This window comes from Cannabis sativa, chromosome X (assembly GCF_029168945.1).
Source record: "Cannabis sativa cultivar Pink pepper isolate KNU-18-1 chromosome X, ASM2916894v1, whole genome shotgun sequence".
Lineage (NCBI taxonomy): Eukaryota > Viridiplantae > Streptophyta > Magnoliopsida > Rosales > Cannabaceae > Cannabis > Cannabis sativa.
This window is the reverse complement of record NC_083610.1, coordinates 6,718,923-6,740,885: the sequence shown is the minus strand read 5'-3', so window position 1 is coordinate 6,740,885 and position 21,963 is coordinate 6,718,923. Positions and strand designations below refer to the sequence as shown.

Sequence of the window (21,963 nt, the reverse complement as noted above, 5' to 3'; positions counted from 1 at the left end):
GTTAAATTCGATAACTTTTATTTATTAACATTGTCGCCTGACATGGACAAAATTTCAGAATACGTAATTTGATACATGTCAAAGTTTGAGAGTAAAATTTAGTACATAGACAACTACGTTACGAGCCCTTTAGTAAGATTAAACAAAATTTGCAAGTTCTTAAATTTAACAATCTCAATAATTTTTTTTATTATTTTTGTCAAGAATACGAATTTTTTATTAAACATGTTTTGGAAATGAGTTATAAGCCAATCTATGAGCTGCAATATTAAAATTACGAACAACATAAGAAAGATATGCCCTTGAAAGTTTAGACAACAACACTTTAATGTCAGAAAAAATAACTCCTAGCTCATTATTAAATACATTAGAATTACGCAAAAGCCTTAACCGCGATAAAACATTAACATGCAACCCAATAGAACTAGCCCAATTCAATCCTATCAACAAATTCAATACTTTTGCTTGGAATGACAAAAATCCACCAGTAATAATCTCAATTGTTACAAGAAATTCTATCAGATAAAAAAGTTCAAGGGTATAATTTGATACACATATTAAAATTTGGAGAAAAATAATACTATTTAACCTAATAAAAGAGAGAATTTTTAGTCCATTTTTTTTTTATAGTTGTCAACATTGCTCTTATTTAAGATATTCTATAAAAATTTGAAAAATTTAACAAATCGAAAAATAAGGTTCAAACACTGATTGATTTAAATTTTATTTTAAGCGTGTTAAATTTTTTTAAATTTTGTAAGATTTCTTAAATAAATTAACTTAGACAACTATGAATTAAATCTCACTAAAAAATTCTTTCAAATACCGAAACAAATACGAGTTGATTGATCGACCTAGACCCCTTTTAATTATTAATTATTTTTAATTTTTTATTAATAAAAAAGCTATCTCTTATCACCACCGAAGTGACCGAACCAAAAAAAAAAAAAAGCAAAAGGTAAAATAGAGAGAAGAGAGAGAAAGCAGAGAGAGAAAGAGAGAACAAAATCGAAAAAAGAGAGAGATCAGAAGAGAGAGAAGAGAGAGAGAGAGTGGAGAGAATTTCTTCGTTGAGACCAAAAAGTATGTAGCTTTGTTTGTTTGAAGAGATGATGATTATGAATTTCTGATGATGATGACGATGAACAAGTGAAAGGCACTGCGTTAATCTGGTTAATGAAGATTTGACGAGGAATTAATCTTTGAGAGAGTTTGTTTCAGATTTTCATGGTGATCTCAATTTCAATTTCAGATCGATTCTTCCTGCATTGATTCTCTCTCTATTTCATTTTCTCAATTGGGTACGCAGAGAAAGTGTTACTTTAGTGTGTAATTAATTTACCAAATTGCCAATGAACGGTGGCGGCGGAGATGGGGTATCGGCTTCGGCTGCATCGGCGCCACTCGATTGGAAGTTCTCCCAGGTGTTTGGGGAACGTACGGCTGGCGAAGAAGTTCAGGAAGGTAAAATTTTGTTTGTTTTGTTTCTTTGCTTTTCGTTTTTCGATTCTGATATATATATTTATTTTGGTTTTGGGTTTCTATTCAAATTAGGCATCTGGTGATTGGGTTTTCGATTACCATTTGTTCTATTGGTTTAATGGCATTTGTCTCTGACCAATCTGATTTTTTTTTTTGCTTTTGTTTTTCTTAGCGTGGTGTGTAAGTTTGTGTATATATAGAATGAAAAAGATACATCAATATGAGAATTGAATTTTGATAAAAGGGATTTTGTGTGTTGTTGATTTGGTTTGCTCAGAAGAAAAAGTTGCTTTACACTGACCTGTATAGCTATATCTATATCTATGTATGTATATATATATAAATTTATATATGTTATAGTAAAAATATATGTTAGTATATTGGGTTGGGATTGAGTACTGTTTAAGGAACACTAATGAAGAACTTAAGTGGGTAATGACATATTAGAACACTACCTTAGGCACTGACAAGGCTAGCTTTGAGTTAATGTTTTATCTCTCTAGGTTTCAGTTCACTTCACCACTGTGTTTTTATTCCCTTCAAAATGAAGTTACTTGGTCCTGTATGTCATCTAGATTCTCACTGTACATAATGTCAACATCGTAGTATGTTTCATAGCTAGAGTGGCATTGAAAGAAAAAGGTGAAATTGTACAGGTTTACTCGAAAGATGTGTTTAAGACAGTTGCTTTATGTTTTTGTGGATTCTAAGTCTGCTCACTTTTTCTTTTTTGGTATTTGCAGTTGATATTATATCTGCCATTGAATTTGATAGAACTGGTGACCATCTGGCCACTGGAGACCGTGGAGGCCGTGTTGTTTTGTTTGAAAGAACAGATGTTCGGGATGTAAGTTCGTTAGCTTTGTACCTTTTTGTTTACATGTAAGTTTTGCAGTTTCTCCTGTGTTTTGTTTGTTACAATGGTTTAATATTCATTGCCATTACCAATCTATATTATGTAGCATGCTGCGGATCGGAGAGATCTAGAGAGGACCGAGTATGCAATCGGTAGACATCCCGAGTTCCGTTATAAAACTGAGTTTCAAAGTCATGAACCAGAGGTATTTTTTTTTTCTATAGTTGAATAATATGCTGTTAACTCTTTGTTGCAGATTATATTTTTCCTTCTCGCTACAATATGAAGTATGATGATTTCTCCTTTGTTTTTTGTTTGTTCAAAATCAGTTTGACTATCTCAAGAGTTTGGAAATTGAGGAGAAGATTAACAAGATCAGATGGTGCCAGGCAGCTAATGGTGCTTTGTTTCTTCTTTCGACAAATGACAAAACCATAAAATACTGGAAGGTAGAGCTAGGGTCTGAGCTATTTTTGTCAAAGTTTTATGTCTTACTTCCTTCAAATACCTGCATTTTCTATTAATATTTACTTTTCAAGGCTATGATGTATAAAAATCATACAACCAAAATTATTGTTAATTTATATTTAAGTTAGGAACGTTGGACAGTAACAAAGTCATACAAGAAAAAAAATTGGATAAGGATTTTTGTAAAGAATTGTCTCACTCCCATTCAATGTACTCAGTTCATTAATGTGGGATGAAGTTGATGCTTGTAAATTATGTGTTATATTGAAATCAAAACACCGGTTGAAGTTGAGAATTATCTTAACAAATGCTAGCATCTCAGTGAAGGCACCTGCACACGAAGAGTATCGAATTTGCTAATTATACATTCATTCTTTTAATCTAAATTGAGTTAATTATAAAAACAGCATTTTACTGTTTTTGCATTTATTTTCAACAGGTTCAGGAGAAGAAGGTTAAGAAAGTATGTGAAATGAATTTGGATCCTTCGAAGGCTATGGGAAATGGTCCTGTTGGTGGCAGTGTTTTAACAGGCTCCAAAAGTTCTCTTCCCAATGGAGGATCTAAAGAGAGAACCACCAGTTATCCAAGCAATGATACTTTTCCATCTGGGGGGTTCCCATCCCTGAAATTACCCACGGTAGTTGTATTCAAACCAACTTATATATTTATTGAAGCATAAGATTTTGGTATTTAGAAAGTATAGTCATAACTGAAGCTACTAGTTGTTCCTTTGCTAGTTCTATGTAGATTTTTTTTTCCATGTTCTGATGCATGTTGCTATGTATTGTTTTGCTTTTAACATTTTGTTGCATTTGTGGCATTCAGGTGACTCACGAGACAAGTCTTATGGCTAGATGTCGAAGAGTCTATGCCCATGCGCATGACTATCATATCAATTCAATTTCAAATAACAGGTGCACCTTTTATTTTATGAATTCAAGCCTCCATTTTAATTTGACCTTATATGTTTCTTTCCCTCTTTGATTATTACATATATGCCTATTTGAGTTCCTTTTCAATAGTGTAGCTTTAATGTGGATTCTTTGTATTCATGGGATACAATTTGGTCTTCTTTTGCTGCTTACTTATTTATGACATTTGCCTTTTTTAAAATGTATTTTTCCTGTCTTTTTTGTAGTGACGGTGAAACTTTTATCTCAGCTGATGACCTCCGAATTAACCTTTGGAACTTAGAAATTAGCAGTCAAAGTTTTAATATCGTTGACGTGAAGCCTGCAAACATGGAAGATCTAACTGGTAGGAACTAGGAACACGACACTTTGAATTATAAATGCATGCTCTGTCTACTTTTTCTTTTTCTAACTGTTGTTCTATGAGTTTTGTAAAATGAGCTCTTATAGCATAGAAGAAAGCAATGTTCTTTCTGGTTCTTTATCATTGTTTGAATCTGATTCTTTCGGTGCATTAGATGCTTGGAACATTCTGTTTTTGTAGTACTCTTTATTTTGTGCCATATTTGCAATTTTCATTCAGTGCTACTTTTCCATCTTCGCAAACATACGTGTTTCTGACTTTATATGTGCAGAGGTGATCACGTCAGCAGAATTTCACCCTACTCATTGCCATATGTTAGCATATAGTAGCTCTAAAGGCTCAGTCCGCCTCATTGATATGAGGCAGTCGGCTTTATGTGACACTCACAGTAAACTGTAAGCTCAGTTTGTCACCCTGCTTCTCGTTTTTCTTTTTCTCGTCACTTCTTGATTTATGAAATTATCACCCACTGATGATACAGATTCGAGGAACAGGAAACCCCTGGTTCTAGGTCTTTTTTCACTGAGATTATAGCTTCCATCTCGGATATTAAGTTTGCCAAGGATGGAAGGCATATTCTCAGTCGTGACTACATGACCTTAAAGGTAATGATTTTTGTTTATTTCCTTAGAAATACACAGTACAATTATATTAATACATAAAAGAAATTTTGGAGGATCATAATGCTCACTCACATTTTTTTTGTTACCCAGCTTTGGGACATAAATATGGATTCTGGTCCAGTTGCAACTTTCCAGGTTCATGAATACTTAAGGCCCAGGGTAATGTATTCCTTCCGAAAGTCTTGATGTTAGATTATTTATGATGAGACAAACATTACTTATCTTAGTTATTTGTCTTGGCCAGTTGTGTGACTTATACGAAAATGATTCCATCTTCGATAAATTTGAGTGTTGTCTAAGTGGAGATGGACGCCGAGTGGCAACAGGTTCCTACAGGTCTGCTTTACATACATAGACGTATTATGATACTTTGTAAATGTATATTTGCCAGACAACATGTTCTGAATCGTTTCATTATGTTATTCCAGCAATCTTTTCCGTGTGTTTGGTTGTTCTGAAGGTAGCACAGAAGCTACAACATTGGAAGCCAGCAAAAACCCGACGAGGTATTTTCTGAATATGTATATAATGACAATTTCATGATTAGTGTCAGAAGAACTATTTACCATTTAGTGTTTACATATGACATTATGTTTTCATGGTTCTCAGGAGACAAGTCCAAAATCCAACAAGGCCTGCAAGATCACTGGGCAGCCTTCCCCGAGTTCTGCGGCGAGGTATGTCTTGCCCACTTTTTAACTAACTTTTAATTTTCATCCCATTATGTTTCTTAACTGACTTGTTTATCCACAAAGGTGCGGATACCTCTGGAACCGATGCAAACGGAAATGGTTTCGATTTCACAACAAAGTTGCTCCATCTTGCTTGGCATCCAACCGAAAACTCACTTGCCTGTGCTGCTTCAAATAGCCTTTACATGTATTATGCATAGATATGGTCTCTGGAAAGCTGTACTTTTTTGCTGGAAGAGAGCTTTTTGGACAAGGCCTGGCTGGTTACTTACTTACCGTCTTCCTTCCCTTATTAACGACGTGGAAGCTGCCAAATTACCCGAACCCCACTATTCACTAAGACTAACTTCCCTAGGTCAGGATACCATTTTCTCATATGTAAAATTTTTGAGGAAGAAACCGAAAAGCCTATTTCTCCCAAGTCCTCCGACCCAACAAAATCCGCCGTTTCAAGATTGCAGAACTCTTACCGCTTATTGTTACTAAAGTCGAAAATCAGACAGAGGAGGGAGGGACTGACTGGCAGAAGTAGTTGCTCTCTGGTGCTTCAATTCTCACTGATACTTCTTAGGCCTTCATCAACTTTGTATTATTTGGATTTAGTATAAGGGTTTCGAAATTTTTATCATGATTATTGTTTTTCATTTGTTATTTCCATCATCCTTCGATGCGATCGGTCTAAGTTCTAACCATTCTTTCCACTCTTTCAGAATTTGCTGATTTGTTATGATCTTTGCCATCTTCTCAATCCTTTGGGATTGAAGTAGAAAGTGGGGTTCTCATACAAATCATTCTTTCAACAGTCAATTCTCTTGGAAACCAAGAATTGTGGGGTTTTCTTTTTATATTTTCTTCTTTTTATTATTAATTAATTAGTTTTGTTTTTTGGGGGGTTTAGTTAAGTGTTTAGTTACTCTATTTGTTAGCAGCCTGCCCATCTCCATAAGGTGAAGAAACATCATATGTTGAAGCCTAATGTACTTTTTGTTGAATAAAATGATATGATTATTACTATCATTTTCTTGCTACATTTTGCATATTTTTCATTGCATTTTCATATACTAATAATAACTTTAAGGTTGGTAGAAGTAAAAGAAAGTGATACATGGTTTTTTGTTTTTGCTAAGGAAAACTTCATAAAACCATTACTAAAAACCAGTTTAGTGTTTCGACATGAAAAAACATGTCCAAGGTAGGAAACAGAGATAAATAAGGTTGGAGAGTTAACAGACAGAGATAACCAAATCAAAGGGAGAGTTAAAAGCCAACATATCACTTCAAATACTCCAACGACTGTCCAACCAACATTACCTGGCCACAGAACACTTAAAAAATAGATGGTATAGACTATAGAGAATCATCTTCCATTCCACCGGTAAATAGAAATGAATGAGATAGAACACAATTTTGACAAGAGAATTGGATGGGATTTGACAAGGAATAGAATGAGAAGACAAATGGATGGAATGTAACACAATTTTCCTTTATAGTTTGGAATTATGCTTAATTAAATGTAAAGCTTATTTGTGCATTAATATTTTAAACCAATTTGGTCTAACTTTCTATGACCCTACACTATTACCAAAGCTTAGGAACTAATTTTTAAAAAAATGGTTTAGATGAGGGTGAAGGCAAGAGGGAGAACAAGATAGTGAATTGAGGTGAGAGTCAGATTTAGATTAAGACGAGCTAGGTCTGAATATAGGATACATCTAATTTTTTTTTGAAATATCATATACATATTTTAATAACATAATCTGGTATATATGCAATAGTTGGAGATCCAAAATATATATTTGTTCTTAAATTTATTATTTTTTATATATGTATTCTCACTTTTTTATTAGAGAACAAAAATCTATAAATGACCAAGAAAATATGGAATGTCATATAAAGTATTTTAAAATCAAGGCAAAAATGAAATAATCCTGAAAAAAAAATAAAGGCCAAAATGAAATTAATGATTGTACTAAGCTAAATTTAAGAAAAAGGGCAAATATTTTTAAACGACAAGAAATTAAAACGTTGAAAAAAATGACAATATATTAAAAGATGAAAACGACATTGAATTAATAAGCAGAAAATGACTTCCAGCAAAAAAAAGAAAAAGGCATTAAATTAAGAAGCAGAAAACGACATCAAAATAGGAAGGAAAAAACGACATAAAGATACCTAAACGACAATAAGCAAAAAAGAAGGTATAAAACGACAACAAATTACGGAAGTTGAAAACGACATATATAGTTAAACGACAATAAATAAAAAAGAAGCTAAAAAACGACATATATACAGTTAGACGACAATAAATAAAAGAAAGTGAAAACGACAAAAAAACGACATTTATACAACTAAACGACAATAAATAAAAGAAAGTGAAAAATGACAAGAAATTACAGAGATACAAAAACGACACCAAAATGGCGTTTAACTTTATTGTCGTTTTAAAACTTCTTCTTCAAACTTGGTTCGTGTTTCTGGTTATTAAACATCTCACCATTGGCGCGGCAAAAGGGCAAAGCCAGCAAAAGCGCCATGGCTCATCTCGCTCGAACCTCGGCTCATCGGATTCCTTTCCAGCTCGGCTCGGCTCAGCGAGCCATAGCTCTTCACACCACAGTACCTTCTCTCTCCTCCACCGGAACCAGCAGCGCTCCCACCACTTATGCACGAGCTCCACCGCCTTCGGCCTCGTCGCCGGCCGGGGTGTCTAAGGCTGCGGAGTTCGTGATCTCGAAGGTCGACGATCTGATGAACTGGGCTCGGCGTGGCTCCATCTGGCCCATGACGTTCGGGCTCGCTTGTTGCGCCGTTGAGATGATGCATACTGGTGCTGCTCGTTACGATTTGGATAGATTTGGTATTATCTTCAGACCTAGCCCTAGGCAGTCCGATTGTATGATCGTTGCTGGTACTCTCACCAATAAGATGGCCCCCGCTCTTCGCAAGTAAGCCCCTTTTGTTCGTGAATTCAATTCGTTCTAGGGGTTTGGATTTGATTACGATATCAGTAAATTATTTTGTGTTTCTCATGTGATTGTGAATAAATAGATTGGCTTTGTGAATATTGGTATCGAATTAGAAGAAAAAAAATAAAAAAATTGTTCGATTTTAGGGAGCTAGGGTTTGATAAAGATATTGATGACTCTTGTTCATTTGAAGGTATTTTGATTATGAGTAAAAAAAGATTGTGTTGGTGAAAATTGGGATAGAATTTGAAGAAAATGCATAATTCCTTGGTGCTCCTTTGCAAAAAAAAAAAAAAATCTTATTTGATAAATGTTGATCAAATATGATAATACCCTTTTCAATTGATTTAAGTTTCTTATAAATTATTTAACGATTTAAGTTTCTGATTTGGTTGCTGGTGCAGAAAGTAACTCTGTTTCAAAAATATAATTGATCCTAATCGATTTCATGACTTGAATTGAGCAAGCTTGGCATAAATTACTTTCTTTTGAGTGTATATTAATATAGGTATTTACAGTTACTTTATTTGTTAAAGTCTCAATTTTCAGATGTGTCCTTCATAGTTTGCACGATTGAAACTTTATTTTTTCTTGGCTTGTTAGATTGGTGGATAGAAGAAATGCAGACCTATGCTATTTGACTTATATAATCAAAGTTTTGCAATGTAGGACATTTTGAAATTTTAGATGGACATTTTTTGTTGTTGCTTTTTTGTGGATGTTATTGAACTTACTAATCCAATTTTGTTGCTGGATTGGTGGTAAATCTTTTAAACTTGTACTTTGATTCATACTATTATGAATAATCTAAATGTACAATCAATAAAAGAGTGTAATTCAATGTGAAGTCTATATCTATAATTTATATAGGACCAGTTGAAAGTATGACCATTTCAATCAAGGTGAAAGTTTTTTGTATTTGTAAACAGATACTTCAGTTGTAAGTTAGAATTGAATGGAAGAAGTTGAAAGTTTCTTGTAGTTGTTAATTAGAAGCGGCAATTAATTAGAAACGGATTTGAGAATACTACAAGTTGTCGTCGAGTAAATTATGAGTTAGTGATGTAGTAAGGTTGAAACTTAGTCCGGCAATGGAACTTGAGAGATTTCTGAAAATTTATGCATTTAGGGATTTTTTTGTGCAAGATATTTGCGTGTGTAAAGGAATGTGTGCTTATCATTTTCTGGCTGACAAGCTGTTTATATTTATTGTTTTACAATGGATTTGATTTCTTCTAAGGAGATATTTAGTGATAGACAACTTTACCTTCTTGTTGACATGAAGTTCTTTAACTTTGCACCTACATTTTGTCACTTCCAAATGAAGTACTTTGCACTTCTTTTTCCTGTTCATATCAACATATATTTTTTCGTGATATTTATGTACTATGTTAGCTACAAAACTTTCCTTCATAAATTGCCACTTTGAGCTTTTTCCTTAATAGCACTCCCTCTATTTTATGCACCCCTTTTTCCCCATGTATGCATATATGTAAAGTGCAAATTTATGCATGTATTTTTTTTGCCTAAGTTTGAATTTCATTGAAGCATGTTCCCTGTTGGAGGTTGTAAACGATTCTTGTTGATTTCTTATGCACAGAAATGTTAACGAATTTTCAGTTGCAATTTCAATTTGGATAATGTCTTAACTATTCGTTTATCCAATCTTGATTCTATTTCCTCTCCTAATATATAAAATCAATCTCTACATTTAGTTTTACCAACATGTTCTAAATATTGTTTTGCAGGGTCTACGACCAAATGCCTGAGCCTAGGTGGGTTATCTCCATGGGAAGTTGTGCAAACGGTGGTGGATACTACCACTACTCGTATGCTGTTGTTCGGGGTTGCGATAGGATCGTCCCTGTTGACATTTATGTTCCAGGTTGCCCTCCCACTGCTGAAGCTCTACTTTATGGACTCCTTCAGTTACAGAAGAAGATCGGTAGGCGCAAAGATTTCCTCCACTGGTGGACCAGATAAGAATATCGCCTCGCCTCCTAGTTATACTGGATATCTCTGCTCGTGTTTCTATGGTAATAATAAAATCAGTAAGGGATGCTTTGCCCTTGGATAAGAACTGTGAAAAGCAATATCTGTTCTCATTTCATGAGATTAAATAGCACATGACAAGACGAGCTGTTATGATTTTACCCGTACTTCTCGCTTTTCTCCCGAGCTTTTGCAGTACCTGCAGATTATGTAAACATTATATTCTTTGGTTTTTTTATTTTCTGTTCTTGAATGAGTTGCATGGACTTCTTGTCATTATTCATCTTATTATTTGCAGAAATATTGGTTTTGAGGTATGAATTTTGTATGTTCCTAGTTTCAGATGTTTTCGATCTAAAAGCTCTCTGAGCAAGAATCACTTCACTTGTAGTTAGCAATAAGGCAATTGCTAAGTTGGTATTGTTGTGTGTAATAACAAGGATGTTCAACAAAGCCAAATGTAATGTTGAGCGGGTAGGGGTGTTAATCGATCGGTTGCGTTGTCTAAGGTTTAACCGTTGTTATGAGCTAACAAAATATAATTTGTTAAGAAGATGAATTTTGATACATAGTTTTTCATATCCTCTAATTTGGGTGACTTGGTTTGGATGTGCTCATCATGAAGATCAAAGATAATCATTAATAATTTCTTTATATGGCACTATGGTGTGGATTGGCCTTTCATATATCTGGTGTGACTCTTCTCTCTAGGAGAATCCATGAAAACTTAAACTCCCGCTCACGAATGTTTGTCATGACCCTCTGAGGTGAGTTACATACGATGGGCACTGGTGTATGAATGCTCAAGATAGACTGACACTTATTGTCCTCACATTTTTTTCAAAATGAATTAATTCTATTACGAGGCATAAAGCCAAAAAAACAGTCAATTATAAAAGAACTTTAAAATTTAAGTGTATGTTTGACATCATAACTAAAAAATTGTTTTTTGTTTTTGAAAATAGAAAATTATTTTTTGAAAACAATTTGGCTTGTTTGGCCTTGTTTTTTGAAAACAGTTTTCAGAAAACAAAGTTACAAAAAACAAGAATTTTGAAAACAACAAAATGTTGTTATCTGTTTTAAAAACCAATTTACTTTTAGTCAATATTGTTTTTGAAAAACACTAACCAAACATGACTTGTTTTTAAAAACTTCAAAAACTATTTTTTGTTCTCATTTCTAAAAACAATTTTTTGAAAATAAAAAACAGAAAATAATAACAAACATGCTCTAAATAATTAAATTCTAAAGAAAGCCTGACCACCAAACAAGTGATTCATCTAAACTAAGAGCACGCTTAGCTAAAGAACGAGTAATGAAATTTTTAGAATAAAAAAAATACTAGCAAAAGACTTCTAAATATGAGCAATATCATTTAGTATAATATTAAATTCATTGAAATGAATGCCATGATTATTAACTGCAAAGACTAAACACAAGCAATTCGAGAAAGCACCCAAATTCTAACCCATGGTAGTAAGCACTCATGATAGGCCTTCAGTTGAAATGGATTATAGGATTTTTTTTTTTTTTTTTTAGCTCTTACTATAAAGATAAATAGTATTTTTAACAGTTTTTTTTTATTTACGCTCCTAAAATGAGTGAGCTCTAACCCTAGTATGTCTATACCTAAAGCCAGCGTGTAATCACTTTACTACTAAAACTCATGTTTATGACTAATTCTTACCACAATCCAAATTATATTACTTTTATAAGAAGTTATATAAATATAAGGTTTTCTTTGTAAAATTAGGTCCCATTTAACTTATCAAAAAATTTGGATGTCTTTTTGCATTAAAAATAATAATAATTGTATTTTAAAAAGGTAATAACCATTAAGCTATAGAAAACAATAAGTAGTTAAACGAAACAAAATAATATTAGACCACCTAAAAGCAAAATACGACAAACAATAGGGACGTTTACATAAAATTACACAAATACGTATAAAAATACATACAGCGAAGAATATCAAATCAGCATCATATAAAAGGCGAGTCCCAAAGAGTAGCGAAGAAAAGCCTCTCTCTCTCTCCTTTGTCTCTGCGCCCTGTGCTAGGGTTTCCAATTTATCCAAAATATACAACAATGGCCGACGAAGCTCAGTACTCTTCTGGTCCAGACTCTGTCACCAATAACAAACGCAAATACGAAGAACAAACCACTCCACCACCGCCTCGTCGACCCACTGGATTCTCTGCCCCAATCACTTCTTCCTCTCCCGACTCCTACAACAACGTTCCTCCACCGGTCGATGAGATCCAGCTAGCCAAGCAACGAGCGCAGGAGATCGCTGCTCGCTTGTTCAATAACGCTAGTGCTGGTGCTGGTGCTGGTGCTGGGGCTTCTCCTCTCGATACTAAGCGCCCTAGGGTTGAGAATGGCGGCAGTGGCTTTGATTCTCCAAGTGGTTCGTCTTCTTTCTTTGTTTTTGTTGTTGTTTTTGTTTTTGTTTTTTAGATTGGCCAAGTTGTGATTTTGTGTGAGTTATATGCAGATTATAAGGGACAACAAGGTTCTTTGTCTTCGCAGTCTTCGATACCAGTTTCGTATGGATTTCAGGGTTCGAGTAAGAAGATTGAGATTCCAAATGGTAGGGTTGGTGTAATTATAGGTAAAGGTGGTGAGACTATAAAGTATCTTCAGCTTCAGTCTGGAGCCAAGATTCAAGTTACTAGGGATATGGATGCGGACCTGAATTCTTCGACTAGGATGGTGGAGCTTATGGGTACTCCGGAACAAATTTCAAAGGCTGAACAGTTGATAACAGATGTTCTTGCTGGGGTATTGTCTTCTGTTATTGATGAAATCTTAGTTTTGCATTTTTTTGATGGGGTTGTCTGAATTTTTTAGTTCATGTTTTTATAACAAAACCCCAGTTAGGCTCAACAAGTTGGATTATTATTATAAAGCTTGAAGATGCATCATGACATACTTAACAATACCATTACTTACCTTCATAAAAAAAAACAATACCATTACTTACTGTTCATACAAAAGCTCTATTTTGAAATGCTTATCATTTTTTTCATTGATGGGTATCTGAATTTTGTTAGCTATTCGTAAAGTTCTTATTGTTGTGGCAAAATCGTAGTAGGCTCAACAAGTTGGATTATCATTATAAAGCTTGAACATGCATCATGACTTGCTTAACATTACTTTTACTTACTATGCATACACAAAGTCTCTATTTTTTGTGTTGTTTACTACAGAATATTGAAATCGGTTAACCTGTTATGACTTCTATGTTGCAACTTTTGTTCTGCTGTAACTTTTGTTCTACTGTATTTTTATCAGGCTGAATCAGGTTCAGGAGGTCAGGGCATGGTTACTCGGAGGGCAGGTAGTCAATCCGGATCTGATCAATTTACAATGAAAATTCCTAATAATAAGGTATTATGTCAAACTTCTTTATCAATTTTGGCCTGCTACATTTTTATTCTTTGAAATGGCCTGTTGACATGAGAGCAATTTCAGGTTGGTCTTATTATTGGTAAAGGAGGAGAAACAATAAAAAATATGCAAGCTCGGACTGGAGCTCGTATTCAGGTATCCTTATTTTTCATAATGCATCATTTTTCTTTTCTGCTTTCAGTTATGGCTAATGACGTTGACAACCAGAAACTCACTGCTTTTTAATTTTACATGAAGTCTGTATATTTGTTTTTCTGCTAGTATAGATCTGTAATAAAACTTGTATGATTGTGTCTGTTTAGGTGATTCCTTTGCATCTTCCCCCTGGTGATACATCAAATGAAAGGACATTGCAGATAGATGGGACCAGTGAACAAATTGAAAGTGCTAAAGTGTTGGTTAATGAAGTTATCAGTGAGGTATGTTTGATATATATGTCTGTTGTGGACCATGTGCCAAGTAACTTCTTGCTATATGTAGTGCATTACTTGTTTAGTTTTTTCTATGGTAATAAAGCTACTGGATTTGCATGTTTTACTGCTTTTAATATTTATATATTGCTTTGCCTTATCAATGATTAAGCTTGTCTTAAGGCTCATTTTATATTTTGGCTCTAATAATTACAATTATCTAACCACATGTTGTTTTTTTTACTATGTATTGAAATGGATTGTTCGCTATTATTGTCTGTATAATACTTGTCAGTTTAAGTAAACAATTATATTTATTATCTCCATAGTCTCAAGTCATATGATGTGTGCTTCAAAAGCTTTACATGTTTCTACATTATGCGCTGTTGTATGGATTTTCATGTCTTATCAAGATTTTGCACTGCTATTGCTTGTTCTTTTGTTGTTGCAGGACTTGAGGGTTTTCTTTTAAGTAAAGTATTTGTTTTAGTTGTGTATATGGCTTACTTATTATTATGTATTATATATATATATCCTCTATATGTGGGCCCCTGTCAATTTTTTTTAACTATATCATATTCTTCTCACATTATTCAGCATTTTTTCATCAAGGTTTTCTTTTAAATTTAGTCTTTATTTTTATTCTTGAATTTTAATTAACTATTTATTTGTATTTATTTTTAATGAAACATATTTCTTCGTTTGAAGAAGGCTTATCTGCCATTTTTTTCATATTCTTCTTAATTCAGCTTAACTATCTTTAGATGGTACTAAGCTCATTAGACACAAATGGTCGAGCATTCTTTAAATTTACTTTTGTTATTGGCACTAATATCGACAGATGAATTTTACCTATTTTATGAGGATTGGATAGATCCATTATAATGATTTTTCTTCCTTTAATTAGTCTGGTGATATTTGGAATTTTCTTTTACTGCTGATCCTATTTAGCAGACAAAGGATGGCTAGTTAGGAACTTGTTAGCATGGTAACTTGTATCCATTGGTGTCCAATTGGGTATAATTGGTATTTTTTAGATTATGCTATAACACTATATATACAGACTATCAAGCTGCAGGGTCCTTTGACGTGCCATCTATATTGAACTCTACATCTGTCAGTTCTCCTGGTAGATGGCTCATGCAGATAGGGAATGTGGCTATGAGAAATTTGAGGTTGACTTCAATATAGTTTATACTGTGTAAAGATATATTGCAGAGTGATTGCTATTATAATTGAGTTTTCTCTAAGCCATATGTTAGGTTGAGTTTGCTAGTCAGGTTTGTCTTTCTCTTTTAGATTTCATAGCTAAGGCGGTTCAGAACATTCCTAAATTTCACCTGTATATATGAGTCCATATTACAATATTCTTGGTATAAGCAGTTGATCGTTGGGATTATAGCTTGTTCAACCATCCAATATTTATATGTTTGTATCATATCATGTGACTGATATTCTTTTTGGGAACTATTGTAGGGTTAGTTTTTATTGGACCATTGGTGACACCAACATGGAATTCTTTCTGTTGGTGTTCCCTCAGCATCACTCTGGTATGGTTCTAAATCCATTTCTGGTATTTAGTAATGATATTGTCGAGGGAAGCTTCAAGGTTCTTTGGGAATTCAAGGTTAACAATGGTGACTACTGATTAGTTATTATAGTTCTATCAAATATTCTGAGAAGTTTTTACTCTTTATTCTGTTATTACAGTTTGAGCCTTTTGCCCTGTGCTTTGTCTATTGAAGCACATACATTTGTTTCTAATCTTAGTATTTTAACTAGGATTTTCACTCACTCTTAGTCATGGTATGTTATATCTATTGTTAGTCTATCACATTGTCTGTCATCTATGAAGCTATACATGCATTCTTACCAGTATTTTAATTTATTTATTCTCAATACATTTATTTTTCTTTTCTTACTGTTTTCTATAGGATGTTTTGCCCTCTTAGTTATTTTTATATCTTATATGGACTTGCCATCTATTGCATCATAGTTAGCGATGAAGCTATCCATTCATTATTTTTACTTTAACTTCAATATAGTTAGCTATGAAGCTATCCATTCATTCTTTTTACTCTACTTCATTATAGTTAGCTATGAAGCTATCCATTGCATTTTTATCAGTATTTCTTTACTCTTGTTTATGGTTCTTGATGATTTTTCATCTACAAATACAGTACAAATGTTTATGTTTTGTTTTTATACTTTTACTACTTGATTTTGTTGTAATTTTCATGCTGGTGTCTTGTTTCTTTTCATTTGAAACAGTTTTTTTTTTTTTCCCTTCAGCTGAAATTTTTATAGTGGCATTGTTGGATAGGCTTATTCTGTTTGGTTGTGTCAGAGAATGCAAATTTAACTTAATCAGTTTGGTCTTGCTTAATCTTTGTGATGCTCTCTTAATATGTGCATATATACGAATATCTTGTATGTATGTATGTCATGTTATTCCTTGTGTATATGCCACCAACTATTTTTATGCTCTAAATGTGTTTCTTGGATGCTTCCTAAAATGTAGTTATGACTATAACACTAATTTCTTAGCCTCTACTGAGTGAAGTATTAATTAATCGTATGACATATTTCTTCTAATCCTAGACATAATGAAAATCTAGGATGCATACACCTTATTCTCCTCTCGTAAATATTAATTTAAACTCATAAGATATCATCTTAAGATAATCAATGCTATGCACTTGAATATGAACTCGTTGCTTCATGGCAACATTATTTCTTTATCAATGTAAAAGCTTTCTATAGCCTCGTCTTTTTTTCTACCCATTCACTTCAAGTAAGGAGAGGGTGGGCTTCTGCGGAGTAACTCCTTTAATTCAAGAACCAGTACGGTATGTAGGCGTTTATACCCTTCTAATACAGTAAATGGTATCGATTGATCACTGTATGGATATATATTTGCCTCTTCATGTGTATTATTTCCCCCTTGTTTTGTATATGTTTTATATGCTATAGTGTTTTGGGCTCTGTTTATATTATTATATATGCCTCCATGTTCTGGCATCATGTAATGTTCGCCTTCGTTATTGTGAAACAATTTTCTTGCAGAATCGTGCTAGAAATTCTTCATTGTCTGGAGGATATTCCCAGCAAGGTTATCAAGCTCGACCACCTTCAAGCTGGGCCCCACCAGGGGGTGCTCCTCCAATGCAACAACCCGGTTATGGCTACGGGCAACCTGGTGCCTATTCTGGTCAGTCACAATATAATATGCCACAGACTTCTTATCCTGGCTACCCTCAGCAAGCATCTGGTGGCTACCAATCCAATTGGGACCAATCAGGTGCACCGCAATCTCAGCAAGCTGCTCAAGGAGGTAGTTATGATTACTATGGCCAACAACAAGCAACACAAGGTGGCTCTGCTGCTCCAGCCGATAATTCTGGCTACAATTATGGCCAGCCTCCAGCTTCTGGCTATCAGCAAGGACAAGGTTATTCTCAAGATGGTTACGGTGGATATCATGCACCTCAATCTGGATATGGTCAGCAGCCTTCATACGATCAGCAAGGCTATTCTGCTGCTGGCTATGGTGCGAGCAATTCGACAGAAGCACATGCTGCCTCGTACGGATCCCAAGGGGATTCAACCCAAGCTCCTGGCCAATCTTCAGCTGGTCAACAAGGATACAATGCTAGTCAACAGCAGCCTAGCCCAAGCCCAGGAAGCTATCCACCCCAAGGAGCTACTCAGCCAGGTTATGGAGTCCCACCAACTTCACAAGCTGGTTACGGGGCTCAACCTGGTGCTCCTCAGCCTGGCTATGGCTCTGGTTATGGAGCACCTCAAGCAAAGCCACCTTCAAATGCCCCAGTTTACGGTCAAGCAACTCAGTCACCCACCGCACCAGGTGCTGCAGGGTACAGTCAAGCATCTCAGCAGCCCAGCTATCCTCATTCCCAGCCACCAAGCGGTTACGCTCAACCAGATTCAAGCTCCCAGCGTGGCCCCCCATCTAGCTACGGTGCTGCTGCAGCAGCAGCTTCTCAGCCAGGAGGGTATGGTCCACCTTACGGTGCAGCGCCTCAAGCAGGTTATGGACAGGTTCCACCATATAATAATGCCTCATATGGCAGTGGCTATTCACAACCGCCGGCTTACGCTTCTGACGGAAGTGGTGCACCGGCAGCTTCACAGAGTTCCCAACAGAGCGGTGTTGCGAAAACGTCTCCTCAGAGTTAGTGCATCGGTGAGAATTTGGATGTTTATGTGTTTTTGGTTGTTTTGATCGTTTGGTCTGTCCACTCTATTGCTGTAATTTTTAACTAAACTTAGGTTGGTAGTAGGGGTCTATAGTGTTATGATAAATTAGTGACTTTTTAGTGTATTGCTACAAAGTTCCTTATATTTTTGGTTAAATGTTTTTTTTTTTAATTTGTTAAATTTAATTTTGTGGGTTAAAAACTCTACTCTCTCTGGATTTCTGTGATTGGATCTTGATCAATATTTTGTTCTAATTGTTTTCTTTTGCATGTTATTATGACTTTTCAAATTAATAATTTTTGTGTGAAATGACACAATTATTCTACAACACAAACCAATACCATTTATCGTTTTAGGATTCATTCCAAATAATTGTGTATTGCTTCTATTCTAAATATTCATTATCTTTTCTATAATAGATATAAATTTAAACTTATAAGTAATAGTAATGCACAATTAATGGGTACAAAACTTTGAACCTGTAAAATGTTTGATGTTTGCATTGTTGAATCGATTTTCTTCTCTACAAACTTATTCTAAGATTTATTTTTTGCCCATTTCTGTCACTTGATTAAGTATACGATAATAAAAAGAGAGTTTTAGTTACATGGAAATGGAATATTTGTATTTTGTATTGATCTTACTATATCGGTTGTATAAGTCTATTTTAAGGATTTACACTTAATAATTTTTACTTAATCTTTTGCATTATTTTTAGAAAAAACTTTTTATTGCTAATTTCTCAGGCCCTTCTCTAAGAAGTCATATTAGAAACTATTCTAGAAAATAAATTATTCTGTTACTACAATGTAAACAATTATAATTTCTCTACGTGTCAAAAACAAAAACACTCCTACAAATAGGGCAAAAAGCAAGCCATACTGAAAAAACCACTCGTACAAATAGGTCAACAAAACACGTCATACACAAATAAAAACACTCCTACAAATAGGGCAAAGAACATGCCATTCTGATTTTTTTTTTTTTTTTTTTTTATAAATAATTTTGATGTATGCTTAATATTAAGGGGTTTTTACAAAAAAAAAAAAAAACACTGAATTTTAGGTCAAAGTTTACCATTTTACTGCTACACAGAATTTTTTTTACAAAAATATTATTTTTTAATAAAACAATCATAAAATAAGAAAACAGAACAATTAAAACAACTAAAAAATAACCGTGAATAACAGTAAAACTTAACACAATACACAATATAAAAAATACACAGTATTTTGAAAAAAAACTCCGTCTTACAATAAAAAAGAAAACAAATTAAAAATTTCAATATGTGGTAGAAAAAATTCTTAATATTAATTGATATAAATTTGCATTGAGTTATTTTTATTTTGCATATTCAATTGGTGAATGAATGGTTAAAAATTAAAGTGGGCATTAATTTGTATGAAATGGACATCCCACTAACTATATGTATATATCAATCAAATTTTAATATAATGTGGATTGTATGTGGTAATTTTAATATAATTACAATAAGTGGGAATTATTAGTTTACTTTGGTTGATAACAACCCTAATCAATTATTTAACCAAAGATGAAATTATGATTTAGAATTTGATTTAGTGGGTGTTGACTAGTATACTTGAAATAATGTATTTTCATGACACTTGGCATATTGTGCATTATTCAATTAATTTTATGATAATGTTATAAAATCACGTTTTTAAAACTAAACTATTTTATTGTACTTGATTATAGATAACTTCCCAATTACCTCATTTTCAAACAAAAGAAAAAAGAAGTGGGTTTAGTTTGCTTTCCATAATCTTATTTTTAATATGGTTGGAAATTGTCCTTCACATAATATGTAAATATATAATTGTAATTATATATGTTTTTTTAATAAGAACCAAGGGGAGCAATTTAGCTAGCTATCTAATCTACAAAATAATCTTAATTAAATTTGAAAACAAAAGGGTATGGATTCAATGATTAATTAATGTCGAAGTTCACTTTTGATTTTGCATATAAAAATAACAATTCTTTTTCCAACCAATATATCAATCAATTTTTTTTTTAATAATTTTAATTGAAATTTCAATTTTTTTTTTAAAGATTCGTAATATATTTATATATAAGGACATCACATGCATATAGTAATTGTATCTGCATGAACATGTATCCATAATAAAGAAGAGAGAAAGAGGTCCCCCACATACTAAAACACACTATATTTATGTGTATGGCCATTGTTATAGAGAAATATTAAAAAGTATAAAAAAAAAAAAATGAGTAATTTGCAATATACATACTTAAGTTTAATTCTTAATTATAATACTTAAGTTTATTTTTGAGCAGTAATAATACATAAGTTATAATTCTTAGACTTCGGTATATTTGACTGTTAAATTATTAAGTAAATTGTCATATGATAATCTTTGATTGATCCAAGTTATTAAATTTTTATTTTTTTAAAAATAGTTTAAATGTAGTAATAAAAAATAACACGTGGATAATGATTTAATATTTAATGGTCATGTACTTATAGAGTTGTAAAAATATAATTTAAGTATTATTACCGCCAAAAATTAAACTTATGTATTTATTTATAACTGAGAATTAAATTTAAATATTTATGCTTAAATTACTTTTAAAAAAAATATTTTTAAATTAATAATTTATTATATTAACTATAAAATAAAAATATGTAGGATAACAATTTTTTGTGATAATCTTTTATAATTTTAAGAAGCACTTCTTTTTTATTTTTTTCAACTCCTTTTTTATTTGTTTTTTTAAAAGAGGAAGTAATTATGGAGAGTGACAATGATAGATGGATTATGAGAGAGTTGAGTTGGCTATAATGTAAAATCCAACCCAATCACCTCTGTCATCTAACATTTTTTTTATATTAATTAATTAATGAGTATTGTTATTAAACGCTTTAAGATACTCGTTATTAGTATATCAGAAGTGATTATCGAATTTTTATATTATTTATTAAATTAAAATTGAAAGACTCTATATTAAATTATACCAATAATATTATGTTATATTTTTATAGTATTTGACACTTTATTGTGTCTCTTACCATTTTAACTAATTATAAGTGAATTTTTTCAACCAATTATTTTTATTTAAATTATGATCAATCTAGTATTTAATAAAAATAACATCACGTTTTCGTCTATATATATTTTCTTCTTAGAAAAAGAAGAGAATTTTCTTTCATCCATTAAAACTATCATCTGTATATCTTGAAAGCACACAACAAAATAGATGCCCAAGAAATTAGACAATAAATTAAATTTTAGTATATGAAATGAAAATTCCAAACTCATATTATCATTCCACCACCAAACCATCTATAAAAAGAATGAGATTAGTATCTAACATTAATACTGATGAATATTTAAATGCATATATATATAGGTGCACTTTTAATAGGTATTACCCATGAATAGATAACATTAGAAAAATTTGAGTTTTTATGATTAATTTTTCTATTTAATTAGAAAATTTTCTCATTTTTATATTATATGGGCTGAGATTGGTTCATCAGCTGAAAAAAATAATATAAAAAAAAGTTTTTCGACAAAA

At 32.8% G+C, this 21,963-nt stretch overlaps 3 protein-coding genes across 4 annotated transcripts; all 3 read left to right on the top strand.

The window, feature by feature from the left end:
* The first annotated feature begins 924 nt into the window (after positions 1 to 924).
* Positions 925 to 6,416, top strand: LOC115707237 (serine/threonine protein phosphatase 2A 55 kDa regulatory subunit B beta isoform). Of its 2 annotated transcripts, none has more exons than XM_030635137.2 (14): positions 925 to 1,464; positions 2,226 to 2,329; positions 2,445 to 2,543; positions 2,668 to 2,787; positions 3,246 to 3,446; positions 3,635 to 3,723; positions 3,948 to 4,066; positions 4,356 to 4,479; positions 4,566 to 4,689; positions 4,798 to 4,866; positions 4,952 to 5,043; positions 5,136 to 5,213; positions 5,317 to 5,384; positions 5,463 to 6,416. In XM_030635137.2, the coding sequence occupies exons 1-14, from the start codon at positions 1,353 to 1,355 to the stop codon at positions 5,597 to 5,599; spliced, it is 1,536 nt and encodes a 511-aa protein (XP_030490997.1). In that variant the 5' UTR covers positions 925 to 1,352; the 3' UTR covers positions 5,600 to 6,416. The 2 variants fall into 2 exon arrangements, with proteins under 2 accessions (XP_030490997.1, XP_030490990.1); XM_030635130.2 differs by having other exon boundaries at positions 3,246 to 3,449.
* A 1,445-nt stretch (positions 6,417 to 7,861) lies between these two features.
* Positions 7,862 to 10,633, top strand: LOC115707193 (NADH dehydrogenase [ubiquinone] iron-sulfur protein 7, mitochondrial). Its single transcript, XM_030635074.2, has 2 exons — positions 7,862 to 8,344; positions 10,114 to 10,633. The coding sequence occupies exons 1-2, from the start codon at positions 7,932 to 7,934 to the stop codon at positions 10,346 to 10,348; spliced, it is 648 nt and encodes a 215-aa protein (XP_030490934.2). The 5' UTR covers positions 7,862 to 7,931; the 3' UTR covers positions 10,349 to 10,633.
* Positions 10,634 to 12,339: 1,706 nt separating this feature from the next.
* On the top strand, positions 12,340 to 18,606 carry LOC115707184 (uncharacterized). Its single transcript, XM_030635066.2, has 6 exons — positions 12,340 to 12,770; positions 12,858 to 13,144; positions 13,658 to 13,753; positions 13,838 to 13,909; positions 14,077 to 14,193; positions 17,251 to 18,606. Exons 1-6 carry the CDS (start codon positions 12,449 to 12,451, stop codon positions 18,382 to 18,384), a joined length of 2,028 nt encoding a protein of 675 aa, XP_030490926.2. The 5' UTR covers positions 12,340 to 12,448; the 3' UTR covers positions 18,385 to 18,606.
* Positions 18,607 to 21,963: the final 3,357 nt, after the last annotated feature.

Excerpts from the sequence above, each read along its gene's own strand:
- LOC115707237 (XM_030635130.2), top strand. The coding sequence starts at position 1,353 with ATGAACGGTGGCGGCGGAGATGGGGTATCGGCTTCGGCTGCATCGGCG. Across the intron at positions 2,330-2,444 it reads AAAGAACAGATGTTCGGGAT|CATGCTGCGGATCGGAGAGA; the intron begins GTAAGTTCGTTA and ends TATATTATGTAG. Across the intron at positions 3,450-3,634 it reads CCCTGAAATTACCCACGGTA|GTGACTCACGAGACAAGTCT; the intron begins GTTGTATTCAAA and ends TGTGGCATTCAG.
- LOC115707184 (XM_030635066.2), top strand. The coding sequence starts at position 12,449 with ATGGCCGACGAAGCTCAGTACTCTTCTGGTCCAGACTCTGTCACCAAT. Across the intron at positions 13,754-13,837 it reads TGAAAATTCCTAATAATAAG|GTTGGTCTTATTATTGGTAA; the intron begins GTATTATGTCAA and ends GAGCAATTTCAG. Across the intron at positions 13,910-14,076 it reads GGACTGGAGCTCGTATTCAG|GTGATTCCTTTGCATCTTCC; the intron begins GTATCCTTATTT and ends GTGTCTGTTTAG.
- LOC115707193 (XM_030635074.2), top strand. The coding sequence starts at position 7,932 with ATGGCTCATCTCGCTCGAACCTCGGCTCATCGGATTCCTTTCCAGCTC. Across the intron at positions 8,345-10,113 it reads ATGGCCCCCGCTCTTCGCAA|GGTCTACGACCAAATGCCTG; the intron begins GTAAGCCCCTTT and ends ATTGTTTTGCAG.